A 20599-nucleotide genomic window follows, 5' to 3' on the forward strand; every position below is an offset into this window, starting at 1 on the left:
ACGCTTACTAGTTTACCTGATGCAACTGTTATCTGCAGACGTTCTGGAACGACTCTACAAGTGACGTTGGGAAATTCTTACCCAGTTATCAGTCACTCAGAATACAACTAATATGAATAACTAATAGATTACGTGTAATGACAAAAATTAGAATGGATCTTAATTTTTACATGATGAATAAACTTATAAAGGATCGAAATAGAATTAGGAATTGAGTTAGAAATTAGGATAGAAGAATGATTTGTACAAATGATGTGAATGAATGTCCATACATTCGGTTCTTTGATTTTAAATCTCACGGATGTTTAATTTACTTTGAAAGGTTCACAAGCCAGGTTAAAAAATATCATAAATATTTTGACTGGATTTGTTTTCTATTATTATTATTATTCTTCTTCATAAGAAAACTAAACACCTTTCTAGTCGCTAAAGTTTGTTCGCTATTCTTCCATCTTATCATATTCGTTAATTTCGAGCGTCTTCATAATTAACTATTGTCAGGTTCTTATTCACTCCTAACTGCTTAGAGTCTATATATCGCCTTATAATTTAATTTCGAGCAAAAATCTGAAAGCCACCATCTTAAATTCAATCATTACGGTAGTATACTATAGTTCTGTCAATCATGTTTTCAACTCACACCAATTCGTGATCCTGAGTGCCGATGTCGTTCAGAGGAACAATGAAAGCTCCATGACCAAACCATCCAGTTCAGAGAACATAACTGCCTCATATCGTTTAATTTTAGTAGACGCTTTCAGCTGTGTGGCAGAGCAAGTTTTAATTTCATTCGGTATATTTATTTTTGTGGCAAATGTTCAGGTACAAAGAATACTAAAAACACCTCTCTTACTGGAGTTGGCCTCAACTAGCCAAAAGGCTCATAATTTTCCTTTTAGCCTTATTCTAGTACATTACTATATTCAATTTTAGTAAAATGTGTTAATAGGTGTTATTATTGATTTTTTATGATTAAATTGTGAATAAATACATGGAATAGTTAGTTGTTCTATACCTAATAGAATCATATAATTTCACTGTCAGTTACATTTGGTTATCATTTTAAGCTTCAGGCAATATAGCTATACATAATAAAACTAGTTTATATCATTACTGGTTGGTGTAATTTAGTCGATCTATTCAGACGAGTCATTATCAGGTAATCAGCATAAACCTTAAAGATTTAGTAACGATATTCATCACAGGAGCAATAAATAACACGTTTGAGCTCAAGACCGTAGTGTTTGTCTTCCCAAGGAATCCCTTATCAATCTTTGTCAATCAGCTGTCACTAAATACAATCCATCGTAGTGGTTCTGTTTCACTTCATTTGGAAATGATATCAAACTAGTTTCCCTCTGAAGATCAACTCGTAAGATGTAAGCATTGCAATTATATCAAAAAAAACGTCGACAATAAATGGTTGTGACAATTCTGAACACTGAATGCTTTCTTTGAACTCATCGACTCTCCACATTGTAAACAGTGGCATATTTCAGAAATGATATTGATGAATATTTTTGCTTGAACGAACTTAAAGCATATATTTTTCAGGTAATACCAAATGTTTGTTATCCATTCCTAGAGTTTTCTATTGGATTTTAAAGCAATCATGTGTCAATGCGTAAACTAAAGATAGGGAGTTAAGTAGTCTTATCAATGCTGATGGGCTAGTGTCTGATGAAATCTCGGTTGGCTTTTGCCAACTTGTGTCATATGTAACGTAGGCGAAAAATCTGTTTACCAACCAAAAATCGAGTATTCTGTGCAACAGTCTACGCTGTTTTACTTTATGGATATGAAATATAGGCTTTAAAAATAGAAGATATTCGTAGATATCTTCAAAAGGTTCCTGGCCTATCTTCTGACCTTCAAGTGAGATTAGACGAAGAGTACTGGGTAAAAATGCCAAATAGGTTGGTGAGATTGTTAATCTTCATCAACTGAGTTGGTTGAGACATATATTGCCTGTATATTACCAGCACTGACCTCGACGCCCTACTTTTGCTGATGTAAAAGTGCATTAGAATAATGTTAGGAGGGACCAAACTAAAACGTGGAATCAATCCATGAAGTTGTTGGCTGTTGGACTGAGCTATGTTATTAGGCGCAGACTACCTAGTTGGGGTTCACACTGTTGTCGTAACCAATGGTTAACGATGATGAGTATCATGGCTCGGAATCAGTCATAATGGCACAGACAAACTCCCCCTTTTTCTTCTTTTAGGTTTTAAGTTTTAAAATTATCATATGCTTCTTTTTTATTCCGCAGAATCACATTTTTTTTCTGAATTATATGTTCAGTGCCTAATCTTTTCTTTTACGATTAATACTTCAACCATTTCTGCCACTTTAACATCTCTCTGTACCGATGTGTGGCAACTTAAACCGTCTCACTTATGTTCCAGGTTCTATGTTAATCATGACTGACTGACTGTTGCTGCTACCTTGACGTGGTGGTCGGGCTTGCCTATCGTGATGGACCAATCGAGCTATACTGACTGGAACAATCGTTCCTCAAGGTCCTACCATGCCAGACAGGTCGGTTGAAGAGCGGTAAGACTAAAAGCAGCAAACCCAAGGTCCGAAGGCGAAGTCGTACTGCTGACTGTACAGAGGTGTGACAGCAGTAAGGTGTTTCCTTCAGATAACCAGCATAACAGCGATGCTGCCTTCCCACAAGGAGGGGTGGGATTAGAAAAGGTCGACCCTAAAAATGAACACCTCGCCTTATCCCACGGATATCCATCTCCAGCGGTAACGTCCTTTGAAGAACGGAGCTAACACAGAAACTACCCACAAAAAGGTTGTGTGTGACCGACCTCAAGCAGTTGTCCTATGGGCACTGCGGTCACGCTCTCAGGTCATTAAGACCACTTCTAACCCGATTTCCTTTTCAGGTACTTCTAGAAGAACCCTTCCACGTTGTGGGCAACCGGGAAGTGATAACTGCCCTCATACCTCTAACAGCACTCAAGACCACTGACTGACGTAAATAGTCTAATCCAAATTACTTTAATCTGCATTTTTAAATAATAGATAAGCAACTAGTATATATGTAGTTGTGTACAACATGATGAACCAGCGAATTTATATGTATGAAAGCAATTGGGTGTTGAGAAAAAAATCGATTTCTACGTTTCTGTTAGGTGGTAGTGGGGAGATTGTTTAATTCATCTGCCAATCACTTTTATTGCTCATTATTTTTATTTTTGGTATTTTTACAAATTTGGATTCATTTTATTTTTGAACGCAAAGTGTCCTACATCTCTGCCATCATGAAAGATACTTTTCTCTTTCTAGTCAATTGCTATTTAAATTAGTCGTTTTTTTACTCTTCTCACAAAGATATTGTAAAGGTATCTGTCTATGAAAAATGATTGTTTGTTTTTTTCGTTCAATATTCTTAGGTGTCACAAAAAAATCGATTCAAGATTTAATTTTTTTTTGAACTAACTAGAGCTAAGGACATTTATAGAAAGTAGTTCGTTTATTCATTCTTCTGATCAGTTCAAGTTATGAGTAATTCATCACTGTATTATGAAAACACCTTCGTTCGTCTTATCCATAGACTACATATTAATTAAGTGTTATTCAAGTTTGAACCTTCATACTATTGATTTAATTCGAATTCTTTCCATGACTAATTTCTCATTCTGTATAGTACTTCATTGATAAATTGATGAATTAACAGACAAAATGTATCTATCTGAAAAGAAAACATTAACTTGAATGTACTACTATAAGTTCTGACGCATAATGTTTAGCTTCATGTCGGGTACGCTAACTTGTACTTGGTCGACAAGTTAAAGTAAATCCAGGTAAAAACAATGATAACTAGATGTTCAATACGAATGAAGAGCTACGAACAAATACATATGTGATGTATTCTATGTTATCACACTTGGATTCTCCTAATAGTTTTTTCCATGTTATAAATGTGTACACTAAGTAACTGAATTACAATAGTACCGTATTTCTTTAAAACGAAAAGGTTATATGTATGTATAGGCTGACTTCTGACTGACAGGGTTCTTCTCATAAACAACTTCAAAAAGAAATCCTTTCAATAATTAACGTCCAGTGCTTCCAGGTTTTCCATGGTAGTCTAACTTCAGTCGACTCATGATCTCAACTACATAAAATTACGAAAATCTCCACAAAACCTCCTTTCTGACAATGATCATATGCTGACTAGTGACTTGCTCCATGAGGTAATTTTTGGAGTTCTAGTGAGAAGCAGTAACCAGCGGAGTTCAACCAGGTCTGTTTGGAGATATCAACTCATTGAAGCTATTGGTGAATGGTTGCTCAATTTCGTGGATCGGTTGAAGTTAGACATTAACACCGTTGGATGACGGCTCAGTGGTCTATCGGTTAAGTTCTCCGGCGCGAGACTGGTAGGTCCTGGGTTCGAATCTCGCGAGGCGGGATCGTGGGTGCCCACTGCTGAGGAATCTCATAATAGGACGAAACGGTCGTCCAGTGCTTCCAGGTTTTCCATGGTGGTCTAGCTTCAATTGACTCATGATCTCAACTATATAAAATTACTAAAATCTCCACAAAACCCCCTTCTGATAATTAACGTTAAACATAAAATAATGATTAGTCATATAGCATGTATAGGATGACCTTTATTCACTATGTTTTCTGCTGATCATGATTTGTTTATGGCCTGTTATTTACTCACTCTTAAATTTCAGCATGAATAATAGTTACAACAATTTAAACCCATTGCTGTAACATGTGTTACTTTTTAATAATGAGTCATATGGATTGACTAATGTCCTTTATACTAATCTTCATTGAAATCATGAACCAATCGACGTTAGACCATTATTAAAATTGTGGAAGCATTGGGCAGCCGTCTCATCCTAGTATGGAACTTCGCATGCGGGATCATGGATGGACACTGCTAAGAAGTCCCATAATGGGATGAAACAGTAGTCCAAAACTTCCAGGTTTTCGGTGGTGGTCTAACATTGATTGGTTCATGATCTTAATGAAATTCAATAATCTCCACAGCCCCATAAGTATTGATAATTTATTGTTGTGCTTTCGGATACATAAATGAGTTGTTATCTTTAAATTGTGATCAAAATGCTTAGAATATTAAATTATAGCTGATTAAAAATCAATATCATTTTTTTCATTTGTATTCTCTTCACTGGACCACTTAATTATGAGTCTTTTATTGTCTTTCTTAACAGTGTTACTATCAAAGATGGATAGTGGCTATTCGGGACTCGTCAGGTGGATGTACCTGCATCTCAGGGTCGATATTCACCCTGGGACTCGAACCCAGTACCACTAGCTTCAAACTCCATCGCATTATCCACTCAGCTACGGAGTCCTGATAGCCACTTGCTTGTGCAATGGGGTGAAGTTTAAATTCAATTAGTATTGTTTGTTTGAATCTTCTCATTGATGTTTAGGACTGCAACTGATCACCCTCCAGCTGACGAGTCCCAAATAGGACGAAACACGCGTCCTGGATTCCACTGCTATCCACTATCTACCTTTGCTTACAATGCTTTTAAATTAAGGCTATATTGAGGCAATACGCACAGTATGCACATATGCCAATTAGAGACTGACCAGTTGCAGTCGTAAACAACCACAGCTAGACTCAACCAAACAATACTAATTGAAGTGTTGCTATCAGTATAAATTTCAGAGTGTATCATTTTGTGATATGATAACCATTCATCAATAATTATCATTTTTTAGTACTGTCAAGCTGTGGTCATAGAAATTAAGTAGTCCATTCTCAGTCTATCATAGGAGTGTTGAAAAACCAGTTGAAATCGGGGAGTTGTGGGCAACTATTTCTTCCCACTGTAAAAGGCTGTATATAACAGTTCTAATCATTGATTACTTTAAAGGTTAAATAAATGCAGGATATTTTGGGTTAGATTGGAGTTGTCTTTCATCTTGAATTAACTCACTAACCAGGAAAACATTTAGCACTGAATAGTTGTTTCGTCCTGGTGTACAGCTCCTGAGCAGTCCATACCCATGACTCCATTAGAGGTCGAGTTTAGGAACTTAAAGGTTCCTTTGACTCATCAACAACTGTCTAATGTTCTCCAGTCTTCAACGAATCCTCAGGTTATATCAATTTAATAGCCAAATTTTATTTAATCTCTAATTGGGAGGAACAATACTATTTATTGAGACATTGGACTTAAGCTACAAGAATGACAGATTGGAAATCCGATTTATGTTGTTGTCATTAGAAAATTATTGCTTGGGAAATGTTGGAGATGCACAGCTCAGGTGAATGCTTTTGATAGTGTTATGTTTTCTGAGCTAAATAGTTTAATGGTGGAGCTTCCATTCCCTCTAGATGCAAAATGCTACTTCAAGACTAGTCTACTTTTGAACTAGTGATAAGGAGTGTAGTAGCTGAGTGTGTCGACCACTTCACTTAACTCGGGAGTCCCATCAGCTCTATTGGGTTGGTGCCTGACGAAATCTCGGCATGATCCAGAAAGTTCGGTTGGCGTTTCATAGCTTGTGTCACTTGTAGTGTAGGTGAAGTGTCTGTCTGCTAGCCAAACGGAATATACACTGTGCAGCAATCCTCCCTGTTCTTACTTATGGCTTTAGAACATGATCTGTGGAAGTAGATACTGATAGGCTGAAGATTTCGGATCATAGATGTTTTCGTAGTATTTCCTGCGTTTCATGAAATGCCTGTTAAATATTCTCTTAGAAATATTGAAAGATACAAATCCAGAAATACTTCTTTTCAATTAATTCCTCATCATAGTTCTAAACACAGATATGATGTATGAAATTCGGTTAGCTGCCAAACTAGTTGAGCAGTGTAATAATTTTCAATCATTTAGAAATATTTTTCTAAACTTAGCCTTATCTGTCAAAACCCTGATGACAATTAGTTAGTTACCAAAACAGATATCCCGACCGCAGCTACTATCTTGATAAGTTAGTCGGACTCACATATTGTGATGACCTATTCAAGCCAGATTGACTAGAACACGTCTCTTTAAGACCATGGATACTAGACAGATAAGCTAGAGAGCAGTAGGACCAGAAGCACCGAACTCATGACTCAAGGATGAAGTTTTATCTGCAACTGTTTAAGGGTGTAACAGCCAGTATTTATAGCGATACTAACTTTCCACAGAGAAAGCAAGTAATTGAAGAAAGTTAATGCTGAAATTATCACACCTCAACTTGTTCCATGGATTTCTGTTGCCAGTGGTAAGGGCTTAAAATTACCGAGCTTATTTATCAAAAACTACTCTCACAAATCCTTTGTGTGTTACTTAGTTCAAGCTGTTTTCCATTGGGCAGTGTAGCAAGCTTCCAAGTCATCAAGACCATCAATAACCCAGTTTTCTTTTCAGGTTCTTCAATATAAAGCAATCCTCAACGGTGTAGGCAACCAGGAAGTGACAGCCACCCTCACACCTCTAACAGCACTAGTGACCAACTTGAAAAACTAATTATTTAGATACCATTGTAGTAAATGCGAACTCAGGAGTGGAAAACCAATCTATTGTTTAGTGCAAAATTACAGAGTTTTTTCGTAAGATGTGAAAACCATACATTAAATACTTCATTTGCAAATCCTCCATTAATTGTCTCAAACTTCATCGTCTTTCATAGCTATTACGATTACTCTCTGTTTACATTTTCGTTCTCTTCGATTCGACCTCAACCTTCTGCTGCCAGGCATTCCACTTCTAACTGATGTTACATTAGTTTTGTCGACATGAGCAGTATATACCACATTATAATAAAGAATCTAAGCGTGATTTATCTGAGGTATCATTTTACTGACTAGCTAACAGTTCGGTCGAGATAGCCAGAATGAAGAAAAGCTCCACTTTATTTTAAACGTACTCATATTTTAGCTATCATAAATAACACTAAATTTAGATGATATATTGTTAAATAATCTACATTTCGGTTGGTATTAATATTATTTTTCACCTGTTAATCCTATACGATACTGTTGTGTAGAACTATGATCATGTGAAGTTAATTAGAATGAGGAAAAAAAATCAAGTCAGCTTCAGAATCGTTGAGAAAATCACTATGTAGTTGTTTCGTCATAGTCTGAGCGTTTGCACCACTCTTGAATTTGTGTATCGGATAAATATCCCACATTTCTTTGTCAAAAAAAGGTGAAACACCGAACTCATATCCTAAATTCATTTTATAAGTACTTGACAAAAGATGCGATCACTCTTATTTCCTCCCCTCCCCAAGCTTTTAGCTTCACCATCATTTTAAACTTATATTTCTCGGATTTATCCTCTTTCCCAGCCATATTCAATACTTATTCTTTTTCACTATGGTTGATATCATGATTATTTCGGATTTTACCAATGACATAGAACCATGTCATTACATTTTAATTTCTGTAAAAACTATCTAACTGATTGTAAGTTAACTAACTTTAATTCATTGTTATATCGTAGAATCTAATTCCATTGGTTACCTTCAACGTTTTCAATGTTGAATAGGTGTTTTTTACCCCTCACTTTCGGCCACTTTTCAATCCATTTGATGTATGGGTGCTAAATAATGAAGTGCGATGTTCATTAAAGACTTCCTTTCAAACTCCTGAAGTTAACCACAACTCTCTGCTATGAATGTGGGAGTATAGCTCAGGCCAATAAACTAAATGAAAAGTACAAATACACATTAAAGCTAATGATTGGAATAATATCTCCGATGAAAACTATGTTCTAACATCTAGTAGTCAGTCACCTATTAAATGAATAGGGAAATAGATGATCTATCGAACACTGATAAGGTTGTGAGCGATCTCAGCTATTCTCTAGTACATATTTACTACGTAATACATTAGCTACCAGACAAACTACGGATAATAGTAAATTATTTTTTTCCAGTTGTATTAAATAATTCAATAAAATATTAACAAATGAAGGTAAATAATCATCGCTTTGTCAATAGTAGGTGGCTTCAATTCATAATTCCTTCTTTTCAACCTTATTGTATATAAAGATCAAGAAAATTTTCATATTATAACACATCAAATTTCATTGATCTTATTCACCTCATGATCTCTCTCATTCGCTCTTAGTTTCGTTCTAATCTTACTATATGCGCATGCGTACACATGATTTTATGTATTGTTAAATAGTATACATATGTAGTAAACGTGACCTAATAATTGTAACTAGTTTTGTTGGTCGGTTAGATTGCAATTACTCACGTGTCTGAAAGCCGTAAAATCACTGGTCTGATATTGATCTTGATATATATATATATATATATATATATATATATATATATATGTATTTTACGTTAATCTTTATTCGAAATTATACTAGTATTCCTTTGTGTCAACTAAAACAATTGTGTTCAAATGACTTCTTTTATTTTTGATCATTGTTTTTTACTCCGATAGTTTTAATTAAAACGTTCAGTGTGGGACTTGTTCCATTCAGCTAATTATAACTTCATTCCATTGTGTGGCTGTGTTTGGGAAAGAAATCTAAGCAAGTTCGAACCCCCAAGTATATCTCTTGAAATTAGACTATCTAGTTAGTCTTGTTAATCATCATGCAGTTAGCATATAGTATTCGGCATAGTGTAGGAACGTATACTTAATTGTTGTGTTGTGTTGAGCTCCCAAATGTCCTGGTACGGCCGAGAGTGGGGAGAGTCCGCTCTCCCTCTCCAAATGCTCTCACATGTCCACGCGTATATAGCCTATGCCAAGGAAGTCCTACTCACTGTCGTCTCGTGCCACAGGTGTTGTTTACGAAATTGAGAGAACGAAAAGAGAATGTCCAGAGCTTTAACCGGGTTGGTGGACACAGAAAGTTCACCTAGGGGAGTTGGAAAACCCTGATTCCAAACCAATGGTGCACATGAGCTCCAGTATCCTGATGGAACAAATGGTGTATGAATCAATCGTTGGTCACCGGCTACCATGGGACTGTATCTCCTCACGATGCTCCACTGCCTTGTGGATCAGATCTTTAGGTCAAAGGCTCTGAGTGTGGCCCATTGAGGAAACCACCTGCTTCAGTTTGGGCACCTGGGCAGTATCACAGCCCTCATACAAATCAAATAAGATTTGTGTGGCGCATATTTATCTGGTGTTTCCTTGTACCAATATTTATGTGTTTAAATAAATAATAAATGTGTTGTGTTGGAATATGGGTTTGTTTTCACTAAAATTAACTCATGGGTGTTTTTTTCAGAACATTAAATTCTTTATCGATTAAACCATTATAAGAGCGATGAATGGAATTCAAGTGGGCACTCCAGATTTATGAAAATAAAAATATCAGTATTGAGTTTGTTACTCAATGATGATACGAAATGAAAATCGTACTACATTATCGATCTATTAAGTTTAAAACTATGACCTACTGAATTCCGATTCATTAACTTGTGCAAGTGTCATGTTTGTCGTGAGAGATTTAAAGTCCATCGGTTGAATCACGTGTTGACATTTCTGAAAATATTGATTTCAAGCTAGAAAGAAAAAGAATCGTTCATTGTTCCCTATGTTTCTAATGCTTTTTTTCAACCAACAATACCTCGTGATAAAAAAATACCTCCAATTTATATTGGTTGTTATGCTGTTTTTCTGTACTATCCAATGGGATATATATACTTTAAAAACTCATTTTGTCCAAAAATCATAGGAATCACGCGCTACTTTTCTCTATCTGAATTTGCATGTATATGCTTTTCTCTCTACTTAGTTTCTTGATTTGTTTCACAGAATATATACGTATATATGTAGTATGTTTTTACGTGTCCATTTCTAATTGTTCACATTTAGATAATTTAATTAAAAAAAAGAAGATACTTATGGATGATATCACGTTTCATACTAACTCTACAATTTATAACTAACACAATTTAACTTAAACTAAGGGGAAAAATTAATTTTTAAGAAGTTAAATCTAAAAAGAAGAATGATAATTATATCGTCATAGTTAAAATCATGAGTCAATTGAAGGTAGATCACCATGGAAAACCTGGAAGCACTGGACGGCCGTTTCGTCCTATTATGAAAATTGTGCTCAGTGGTTCTATCGGTTAAGTGCTCTGGCGCGCGACTGGTAGGTCCTGGGTTCGAATCTCGCGAGGATGGATCGTGGATGCGCACTGCTGAGGAGTTCCATAATGGGACGAAACGGCCGTCCAGTGCTTCCAAGTTTTCCATGGTGGTCTAGCTTCAACTGACTCATGATTTCAATTATGAAAATACTGAAATCTCCACAAAACCCCTTCTGATAATTATATCCTTAAAAATAAATTTAGATATAAAATAATGTGTGTTTCACATTCGTGAACCTATGAATTATAAGAAAAACTTGAAAATTCTACTATATTTCAGGTATTTTAATGTTTACGAATAACTTAATCAAATGTTAACTAATGAATGACATAAGAAAGTTATGAAATGTCCAATTCAAGTTAGTTTTCATGTTGATTACCTTCATATAGTTTCATATTTAGTCGTTATAATTTTATCAACATAGTACATATGTAGTGCATGTACCAATTAAACAATGCTCTAATCAGATGAAGTACAGATAATTACTGTGAATAGGTTAACCTTATCAGTCAGTCAGCTACAACGTAGGACCAGGCACATTTATGCATCGGTCCAAGTTGCCATACCTCGTTAGCACAACAAGATGAACACCGGATTCATAGAAGTAGTTAATTTAGTGGTGGTAATATATAAAAGAAAGATTGTATATAAGGATATAGTATAGGAAGGAAGATAGATATGGAGAAATTTTAATCTCTCAGTTAAAGGGAAGATCAAGAGTGTATACACCTACGCGATTGTGATCGATTCTGAGCCATGTCACCTAGAGTCTCCAACCATTGTTTACGATAGTCACGCGGACCCCAACCACGTAGTCTGCATCTACCAACATGGCTTAGATTAGAAGTTAATGACTTCAAGCACTGATGCCAGGTTTTGGTTTGGCCCCCTCTAACTCTCTTCCAACTATCCCCAATACTAGTCAGCATAGTGCGTCGTGGTAATCTGTGTTCAGGCATACGTAACACGTGGCTCAACCATCTCAGTCGATGAAGATTCATGACCTCATCAACTGATTTACCATCATTCCCTAATACCCTGTGTCTAACCTCATGATTAATAGCAAGTATAAAACTCTAATGATTTGCATCGAGTTTTTGATAATTGTGGTGTAGATAGATTCATTTAACGGTTTTTTCCTCTCTACTTCATCCTCTCTACTTCATGATCCTAGTTAATGTTTTCTTTCGGTTACTATCTTTTCTGTCAAGTTTACATGTTACATTAATAATTATAATAATTATAATAATTATATTTCACATGAGTACAAATTGACCGATGTTAATTGGAAATGTTAATGGAAAACATTTTCCTGCCCCTCCTGGTATGAGAAGAAATGCCGCCAGGTATAATGGTTATTTGTGGGAAACGCCTCACTGCTGCCATACTCTACGTTATGATGGGCAGTGTCCGCACTCTGATATTAATACACGACGTGCTACATGCTAACCCCCTCCCACCTAACTACTCGAGCGAGAACACAAAAGTGGATGAGAAAGCACATTGGGCTCTCAAATAAAATCCAAAACTACTCTCATGTATATACATCTCTACCCTCTAGAAAATCAATCCATTTCTTAACCGATGATGTGCAAATGTCTTCCAGGTCATCCCTGATTACCATCATTTGGCTACTTCTGATTGGCTCACCATATCACTCTAGTATAGTCAGCAGTACCATTCTGCCTTCGTATCTTACGTTTGTTTTCTTGGTTTTGTCTCCATGCAGCTGGCCTGCCTAGCGTAACAGGACTTCAAAAAACAAATTTTTCACCATCTCTACTCTGAATGGGCCATCATAATTTACTAAACTTAGTCACCTCGTCAAGTTAATAATTATGATCTGTAGTTGTCTAAGCATTTGACTGTCAACTACTAAGCTGGAAATCCAAGCTCGGCTCTACTTAAGTCGGTTTAATCGACTGTTCAATATTGCTAACCCTGACTAAAGATTATGGTTCTAATAAAGTAAACTAAGTGTCTGAAATCGCTACACTATATCAGCACAGTAAGCTTAAATTATCTAGACAAGGTATTTTTATTTTTTTATTTTCTTTATTTAAACACAAATTTTGGTACAAGAGGGCACTAATTATATATGCGCCACACAAATCTTATTTGATTTGTGTGAGGGCTGTGATACTGCCCAGGTGCCCAAACTGAAGCAGGTGGTTTCCTCAATGGGCCACACCCAGAGCCTTTGACCTAAAGATCTGATCCACAAGGCAGTGGAGCATCGTGAGGAGATACAGTCCCATGGTAGCCGGTGACCAACGATTGATTCATACACCATTTGTTCCATCAGGATACTGGAGCTCATGTGCACCATTGGTTTGGAATCAGGGTTTTCCAACTCCCCTAGGTGAACTTTCTGTGTCCACCAACCCGGTTAAAGCTCTGGACATTCTCTTTTCGTTCTCTCAATTTCGTAAACAACACCTGTGGCACGAGACGACAGTGAGTAGGACTTCCTTGGCATAGGCTATATACGCGTGGACATGTGAGAGCATTTGGAGAGGGAGAGCGGACTCTCCCCACTCTCGGCCGTACCAGGGCATTTGGGAGCCTAGATAAAGTTCAGAGTAGTAGAAGTGCTAACAATATTAATGATAATAGAAAAAATAAGACACAGACAATATGAATTGAGAAGAAAGGACGAATTCGTAAAATAAAAAGTATGGTAAAGTTTTAAAGCTCAAAATCCAATAAAAGACAAATAGTGAACACATGTACATCATTATAATCGATTTTGATCTCAATCACTCGACGTCTCCAACTAATAATCATAGTTATTGCACAGAACCTAACCAGGTGATTTACGCCCATCATTATCACTCAGTCTGACAATCAATAACTTCATAGACTGATGCCACCATTTGTTTTTGGTCTCCCTTATCTTACTTTCAATCTACTCTCACTTTAACAAACATCATCATTTTATTTGGTATCTTTACCTACTATTTAGTGTCTTATTGTTATTACTAGTGTAGTAACCAAAAACTTGGTGAGGAAAATCGAATTATTAGTTTATGCAAAATCACACAGTGTCTTTGTAAAATATGAAAATCATACAATAAATACACCGTTTGCATATCTTCCTTAAATTTTCCTTTACATATTCGATCATTCTTTCAATCCATTTGTTATTTTAATTCCTCTTCGTTTTCCTTTTTCTGCTGGTAAGCATCCCACCTTCAATTCCTACTACATACTGCTTATGTCTGTTCGCATAAGTAGTGCACATCGTACTAGTATGGTTATTAGGCCACTATTAGTACTTGATAAAAACAAACTCCAGATTAAACTAGCTTCCACAAACTACTTATTTACTTACGCCTGTTATCCCTTGTGGAGGGGCATAGGCCGCCCACCATCATTCTCCATCCAACTTTATCCTGGTCAATCCTTTCCAGTTTCTATTCATCCTTTTGATGTCTGCTTCCAATTCTCGGCGCAGTTTGCTCTTTGGTCTTCCTCTTTTCCGTTTTCCTTCAGGATTTTAAGTCTGGACATGTATGTCCTATTCACTTCCGTCATCTTTTCCTAATTTCCTCTTCAGCTGGACTCCACAAATTAAGTTCTTTCAAACGCAGATGTCCCACACAGAACGTAACCCATAAATAATCAATCTCCTTCTCTTTATTATTCACGTTTTTTCGTTTGCTTTTTTAATTTTTCTCTTTAGATGACTCGCCTAATTCATGTCATGAATATGATACATTACTTATGCTTCCTTCTTCATCATCATCTTCTACATCATCAATTGGATACATCAATAATCATTGTAATTCCATGTGTTCAAGTCCTACAGAAATAGATTTTTTCAATTCATCCGCTTCTTCATATGCTAATAACTGTAGCAATAATAACAGTAATAATAATACTAATAGTATTAATAATTGTTATAGTACAATATCTCCTATTGAATGTTCTTCTTCATCGTCAAATAGTTCTTGTTGTTCATTTAAATCACAGCAATGCTACAATTGTATAAACTCAATTCAGGTGAAAAATCATTTGAATAATAATAATGATAATGTATCATCAAAATCTCCCAATAACTCTCCAACTACTACTAATACTGCCATTAGTAATAGTGATAGTAGAACTACCACAATTACTAATTCCTTTGATACTATTGCTACAGATAGTACTGTTATTGTTTCTACTTCTAATCCATTTGCGAAATTGTTTACAAGTTCAAATAGTTCACTTATTTATCATCAAACTCAACCACGTATTTCATCATTATCAATGAAAACTAATAAACCTGTATGGCAAATGAAATTCACACGTAAACAGTATGTTCATAATCGTACAATAGTTAATAGTAGTTCTTCCATTGCATCATTAACACGATCTCGTCAATTGCATCATCATCACAACAACCACTGCCATCAACAACAATTACATCACTATTATCATCATCAATCTAGACGCCGTTTCTCTTCCTTATCAAAGAAATCATTTCCTGTAAATAATAATCATATTGATCAAATCTATAAGTCACATCCAATTTCACTCCATTATGATTATACTCCTAGTAATAGTGATGTAGTACAACAATTACCATCTAATCAAGCTGTTACGTCACGTCAAGGACAGACTGTTCAATATCCTATCCATGATTTATTATCCACTTATACATTTCAGTTATCTCCATCAATTTCAAATAATCAAAGAGAAAAGTTGTTCTATAATGATAATACCATTGACAATAATAATAGTAATAATAATGCTGAGGGTACTGTAAATATTCTAGAAAGTAAGGAAAATAGTCTTATGTATACACCTGTTCCAATAAAAAAAGAACATAATGAATCATTGTCTATTCGACCGTCATCATCATCTTCATTTCCAATAACACCAACAGTACCTAGTGTTAGTACTACTGATTCTGTAACATGTAAAAGCCAATCTAAAACTAATTCGATCCATCATTCTATAAATATATCTAATCCTGTTCATAAACGTTTGCATTTGTTACAATTTATTAGTAAACTTTTACAATATTCTTCTGACTCATCAACTTCATCATCTTTAACGAATTCCACAAATTCATGGTCAATGTCATCATCATCAACCTCTACATTCATTTCTTCATTATTTCCTACAACATCTACAAGTTCATTTTGTTTAATTAATCAACAACCGGATGAATTTATACTACATTTATTCAATCCTAATTCACAATATCTTAATTGTGTTCAATGGATTGATAAACAAGCACGTATTTTCCAAATAAGAAATCCACAAAAGTTGTCACAATTATGGGGATATTATCGTAAGAATGTTAATATGACTTTTGAATCGGTTAGTCGTAGTTTAAGGTAAGTTATTATTTAGTTTAGTTCAGGATTAGATTATCCTCAACGTTGTAAATGTTATATTGTCTGTTGTATTCATCACTTTCGGCTACTTTCTCGCTCATATACTGAGCTGTTTGCTGGATATTCCAATTGATTGATTAGTGACTAATGATCAATGTTATGTTTGTCTAGTCGTTTAGTGTTCGTCGAATTCTATTGACTAAATTGTAATGTGGCCATTAGTCGAAATTATCCCACATCGAGTGTACTATGTTTTGATGTCTAATGGTTAAAGGTAAACGATAGGAAACTCTGAAATCAGGATTTGTGTCACGTGGCACCTGTCAGCAAAGTGTGCCTGGAAATCTCAAAGGAACTGATGCTTTCTGTTGGACTTAAACCTGCGTTACGTAGGTTTACAGACTGACTTTTACAGGTCAGTTGCGGCCTGAGTAGCTGAGTTGTAACACCTCGAACTGTAGTGTGAGTTAGACTCTACCAGGAACATCAGTTTGCTCAAGACGATAGTCACACCTTACTGACAAATTCCAAGTACAACAAAACTCTAGATCCAAGGTTTTCTATTGACTGCCTCCAACCACTAACTGACATCTTAAAGAGTGTAATTTTCGTTAACGATTCCATTTTATATGTACTTTTTTCTGACATATTGTTTCAAGTTACAGTGATGTGTCTTTGACAGGTAATTGCATATAATTCCAAACGCCTGAAATTAATGAAATCTTTCCTGAAAATTACATTTCACTATTCAGAACACCTGAAAAATGAGCAAAACTGCTAAATATAACACATGCTTAATACTCAAAACATTTGAAATGGTGAAGATTTGTAGCTCAGGTGGATGATTTGTGGTGGGGAGATTTCATCGTTCTTCTGAACCACAGCATCAGCACAAACTTCAGGTAGCAATGAAGTGTTCTAATTTCTCCACATGGCTCACAGAAGTAAACAATGACAAGTTAAAGATCAACAATAACCAATCAACATCTAGGTCTACAGGTCAATCTGTGAGCCATATGAGGAGAAATTCGAACACTTTACTGCTACCTGAAGTTTGTGCTGATGATGTTGTTCAGAAGAACGATGAAAGCTCAACAACCAAACCATCCAGTTCAGAGAACAAAACTCCATCAAGACTCAAAACATTGTGGAAAACTCTTGTCATTTTCTTTTTTTTTTAAGTAAATTCTGATTATCATCAACCATCAATTGTATATAATTTCACCAGTGTCTCTCTCTCTGTGTATCTGTTTATTTCACATTATATAGATTGTATTATGTCTCTGGGAAATTAGAACGTATTCGTGGTCAACGTAATCAATATCGTTTTTTAGACATAAATGCCTAAAGTACACAATTACACAATATTCATTTATGATTTTTTTTCTCTTTAGTTTACAACATCCCGCCTTCTTCATCATCATTTTTTTATTTACCCCTCTTTATTTTTTACCTTTCTTGTTTTTTTAGAACTATTTTTAGTGACAAACAGATTAGCATATAACATTTTAAGAAGCAATATACTTTGTATATTTTCATTTATGATATGTGTTACAATGCTTTATCTATTGAATTATTACTATGATCATTATTATGGTAACTATTTCTGGTGGGTATGGCCTATAGCTCTTCCACTAGGAGTAACAGGCTTAAATAAATATTTTAACTATAATCGTTATGTAGTTCCTGTATGTATACACCTACACACGCACATCTTCTATCAGTTCATGTAAACATACACATTAAATATTCTTCTTTACACTTAATTATATACTTTATTATATAAAATTGTCTTTCTTATTAATTTCACTCAGATTAAATGAAATAAGCATTGAATGTTGTTTTCTATTCTTTTCATTGTTACTATCATCTCTTCTTATGATTACTTTCAATAGTAGTGATGATATCCATTGTTGAGTTGTTTTGTTTATTATTATTATTTCAAAGTACACATTAGTTTCTATTTTAAAATCTCCTTTCTCTTTGTCTTTCTATCAAATCTATTCAAACAAAGATTGACCTGCCTTAGTAACAATAATTAATTTCAAAAAGAGAGAAATAAATATTACAGTATGTTTTTTCATTTTGATTCATATTGATAATCGTTTTTGTTTTCCAATTAGAAAGAGAGAGAGAGGGCGGGAGGCAAACGAGTCAATTAATATTCAAGAATAGTAGTCAATTTTTACTCCATTTTTTTGTTGCCAAGTATACATATTTAAATCTAAATGAATTATATGAAAAGAAGAACAAAAAAAACAAAAATTAATTTACAGATTATTTTTATTTATTTACTTATTCGTTTATTTATAATCAATGTGATATTTTCCTGTTAATTGATTAATTCATTGATTTGTTTGTTTGTTTGTTTTTTATCTTTCTAATTGATCTATTCAATATTGAGAAGTTTTATTTGTTTGCTTCGTTTTGTTTTCTTTTCCGTAGAGAAAAATTAAGCGGAAAGAATAAAACAAAAGTAATTTTCATTATTTATTTTTTTCTTCCTTTTTATTAGTCGTATCTTTCAGTAGATAGATATCGTCAGTCAGAGCAGCATTTGACCCCTCCCCCCTGATCCCACGTATACAAAAATTATGCCTGTTACTAATAATAATGATATTGTTACGGTTATCGATCTTGTTTCTTTTTCTTTTTGCGATTGAAACATTGTTTGGCTTTAGTATATATATATATATATAAGTACTAAATTACCCTCTTCAGAAATAAATATTTTAATGAATCAGTTGACGATGATGATGAGTTTGTAAAGCAAACCCATACATTTGATAACGTTTTGCCATTCCTTCCCATCCTAGTCGGCTACGTTTTTCCCAAGTTCTTCTTTTTTTTGTTATCGTTGGTGGTGGCTGTTTTTTTTATTCCAATAAATTCATCTTCAGATATTTTTTTATTCTCCTTCTTCTTCACATTCTTATTTACTTGTCTTTTTTATAATATTTTATTCAGGAAAAAATCTAGAATTTCCATGACTATCTACTTACATACCCTTAGTATCTGCCATAAAATCATTTGCTTTTTCCTATCATATCCTTGATTCTATTCATCATTAGTAGATAATAGTATGACTATAGAAATCGACTTCTACTTTTCTTTGATTTGAATGTATCTTACCATGAGTGGGTTGTTTTGTTTTGTATGGAAATAATACTAATATTACTACTACTACTACTATCTATCTATAGCAATAATATTAGTAATAATTATCTTTTAGTTACAGCCAATGCTTTCCCCCTGCCTTATTGCGCTTTCGGTCCTTTTTTTGTCTCTTTTATGTGTTTTTTTTGGTTGATTTTTTTATTGCCCCCTTTTTTTGTCGATGACGTATTACTATCGTCATTATTATTATTACTGTTATTCAGAATGATCAGTGTTTATTTATCTATTTTTAGTGGAATTTATTTTTTTATGAAGGAGAAGATAAAATACAAAAAACAGATAAATTTAAGAAATTTTTCAAATTAAATTTTTTTGTGTTTTCATTTGTTACTATAAAAAAAATGATGATCAGGTATCGTTTTCAGTCAGTCAGTCAGCTACAACGTAGGACCAGGCACATTTATGCATCGGTCCAAGTTGCCATACCTTGTTAGCACAACAAGATGAACACCGGATTCATAGAAGTAGTTAATTTAGTGGTGGTAATATATAAAAGAAAGATTGTATATAAGGATATAGTATAGGAAGGAAGAAAGTTATGAAGCAATTTTAATCTCTCAGTTAAAGGGAAGATCAAGAGTGTATACACCTACGCGATTGTGATCGATTCTGAGCCATGTCACCTAGAGTCTCCAACCATTGCTTACGATAGTCACGCGGACCCCAACCACGTAGTCTGCATCTACCAACATGGCTCAGACTAAAAGTTAGTGACTTCAAGCACAGATGCCAAGTTTTGATTCGGTCGCCCCTAATTTTCTTCCAACCATCCTCAACACTAGTCAGCATGGCTTGTCGTGGTAATCTGTGTTCAGGCATACGTAACACGTGGCCCAACCATCTCAGTCAACGATACCTACCTCATAGATATCGTTTTACAGTTTACGGATTGTTATTGTGATACAAACGGATCAAAATTCAAAGAGATCAATTCTGTTCCAATGTGTTTATGAACATAAGATTTCTATTTACTGACTTCAATTAAAATAGATTTCATTCAAAAGAC

At 34.7% G+C, this 20599-nt stretch overlaps 3 protein-coding genes and 1 non-coding gene across 4 annotated transcripts in view; 3 read left to right on the forward strand and 1 right to left on the reverse strand.

The window, feature by feature from the left end:
* Smp_140710 (hypothetical protein) overlaps positions 1 to 15111 on the forward strand; it is a gene marked incomplete at both ends in the record, with an annotated part of 22239 nt that extends 7128 nt beyond the window's left edge. The window contains one exon of the mRNA XM_018795504.1: positions 15062 to 15111. Coding sequence (XP_018649810.1) covers positions 15062 to 15111 — 50 coding nt within the window. The remainder of the gene's footprint in view (positions 1 to 15061) is intronic.
* On the reverse strand, positions 5282 to 5352 carry Smp_tRNA_02265_Pseudo_TTG.1.1. Its single transcript has one exon. It is a non-coding gene (tRNA).
* Positions 15112 to 15868: 757 nt separating the features above from the next.
* On the forward strand, positions 15869 to 17764 carry Smp_034300 (hypothetical protein; the record flags this gene model as incomplete). Its single annotated transcript, XM_018795505.1, has 2 exons — positions 15869 to 16416; positions 17686 to 17764. The coding sequence occupies 2 exons, from the start codon at positions 15869 to 15871 to the stop codon at positions 17762 to 17764; spliced, it is 627 nt and encodes a 208-aa protein (XP_018649811.1).
* A 1668-nt stretch (positions 17765 to 19432) lies between these two features.
* Smp_034310 (hypothetical protein) lies at positions 19433 to 19961 on the forward strand. The gene has a single exon (XM_018795506.1). It carries the CDS (start codon positions 19573 to 19575, stop codon positions 19897 to 19899), a length of 327 nt encoding a protein of 108 aa, XP_018649812.1. The 5' UTR covers positions 19433 to 19572; the 3' UTR covers positions 19900 to 19961.
* Positions 19962 to 20599: the final 638 nt, after the last annotated feature.

Source organism: Schistosoma mansoni, chromosome 2 (genome assembly GCF_000237925.1).
Source record: "Schistosoma mansoni strain Puerto Rico chromosome 2, complete genome".
NCBI classification, from domain to species: domain Eukaryota; kingdom Metazoa; phylum Platyhelminthes; class Trematoda; order Strigeidida; family Schistosomatidae; genus Schistosoma; species Schistosoma mansoni.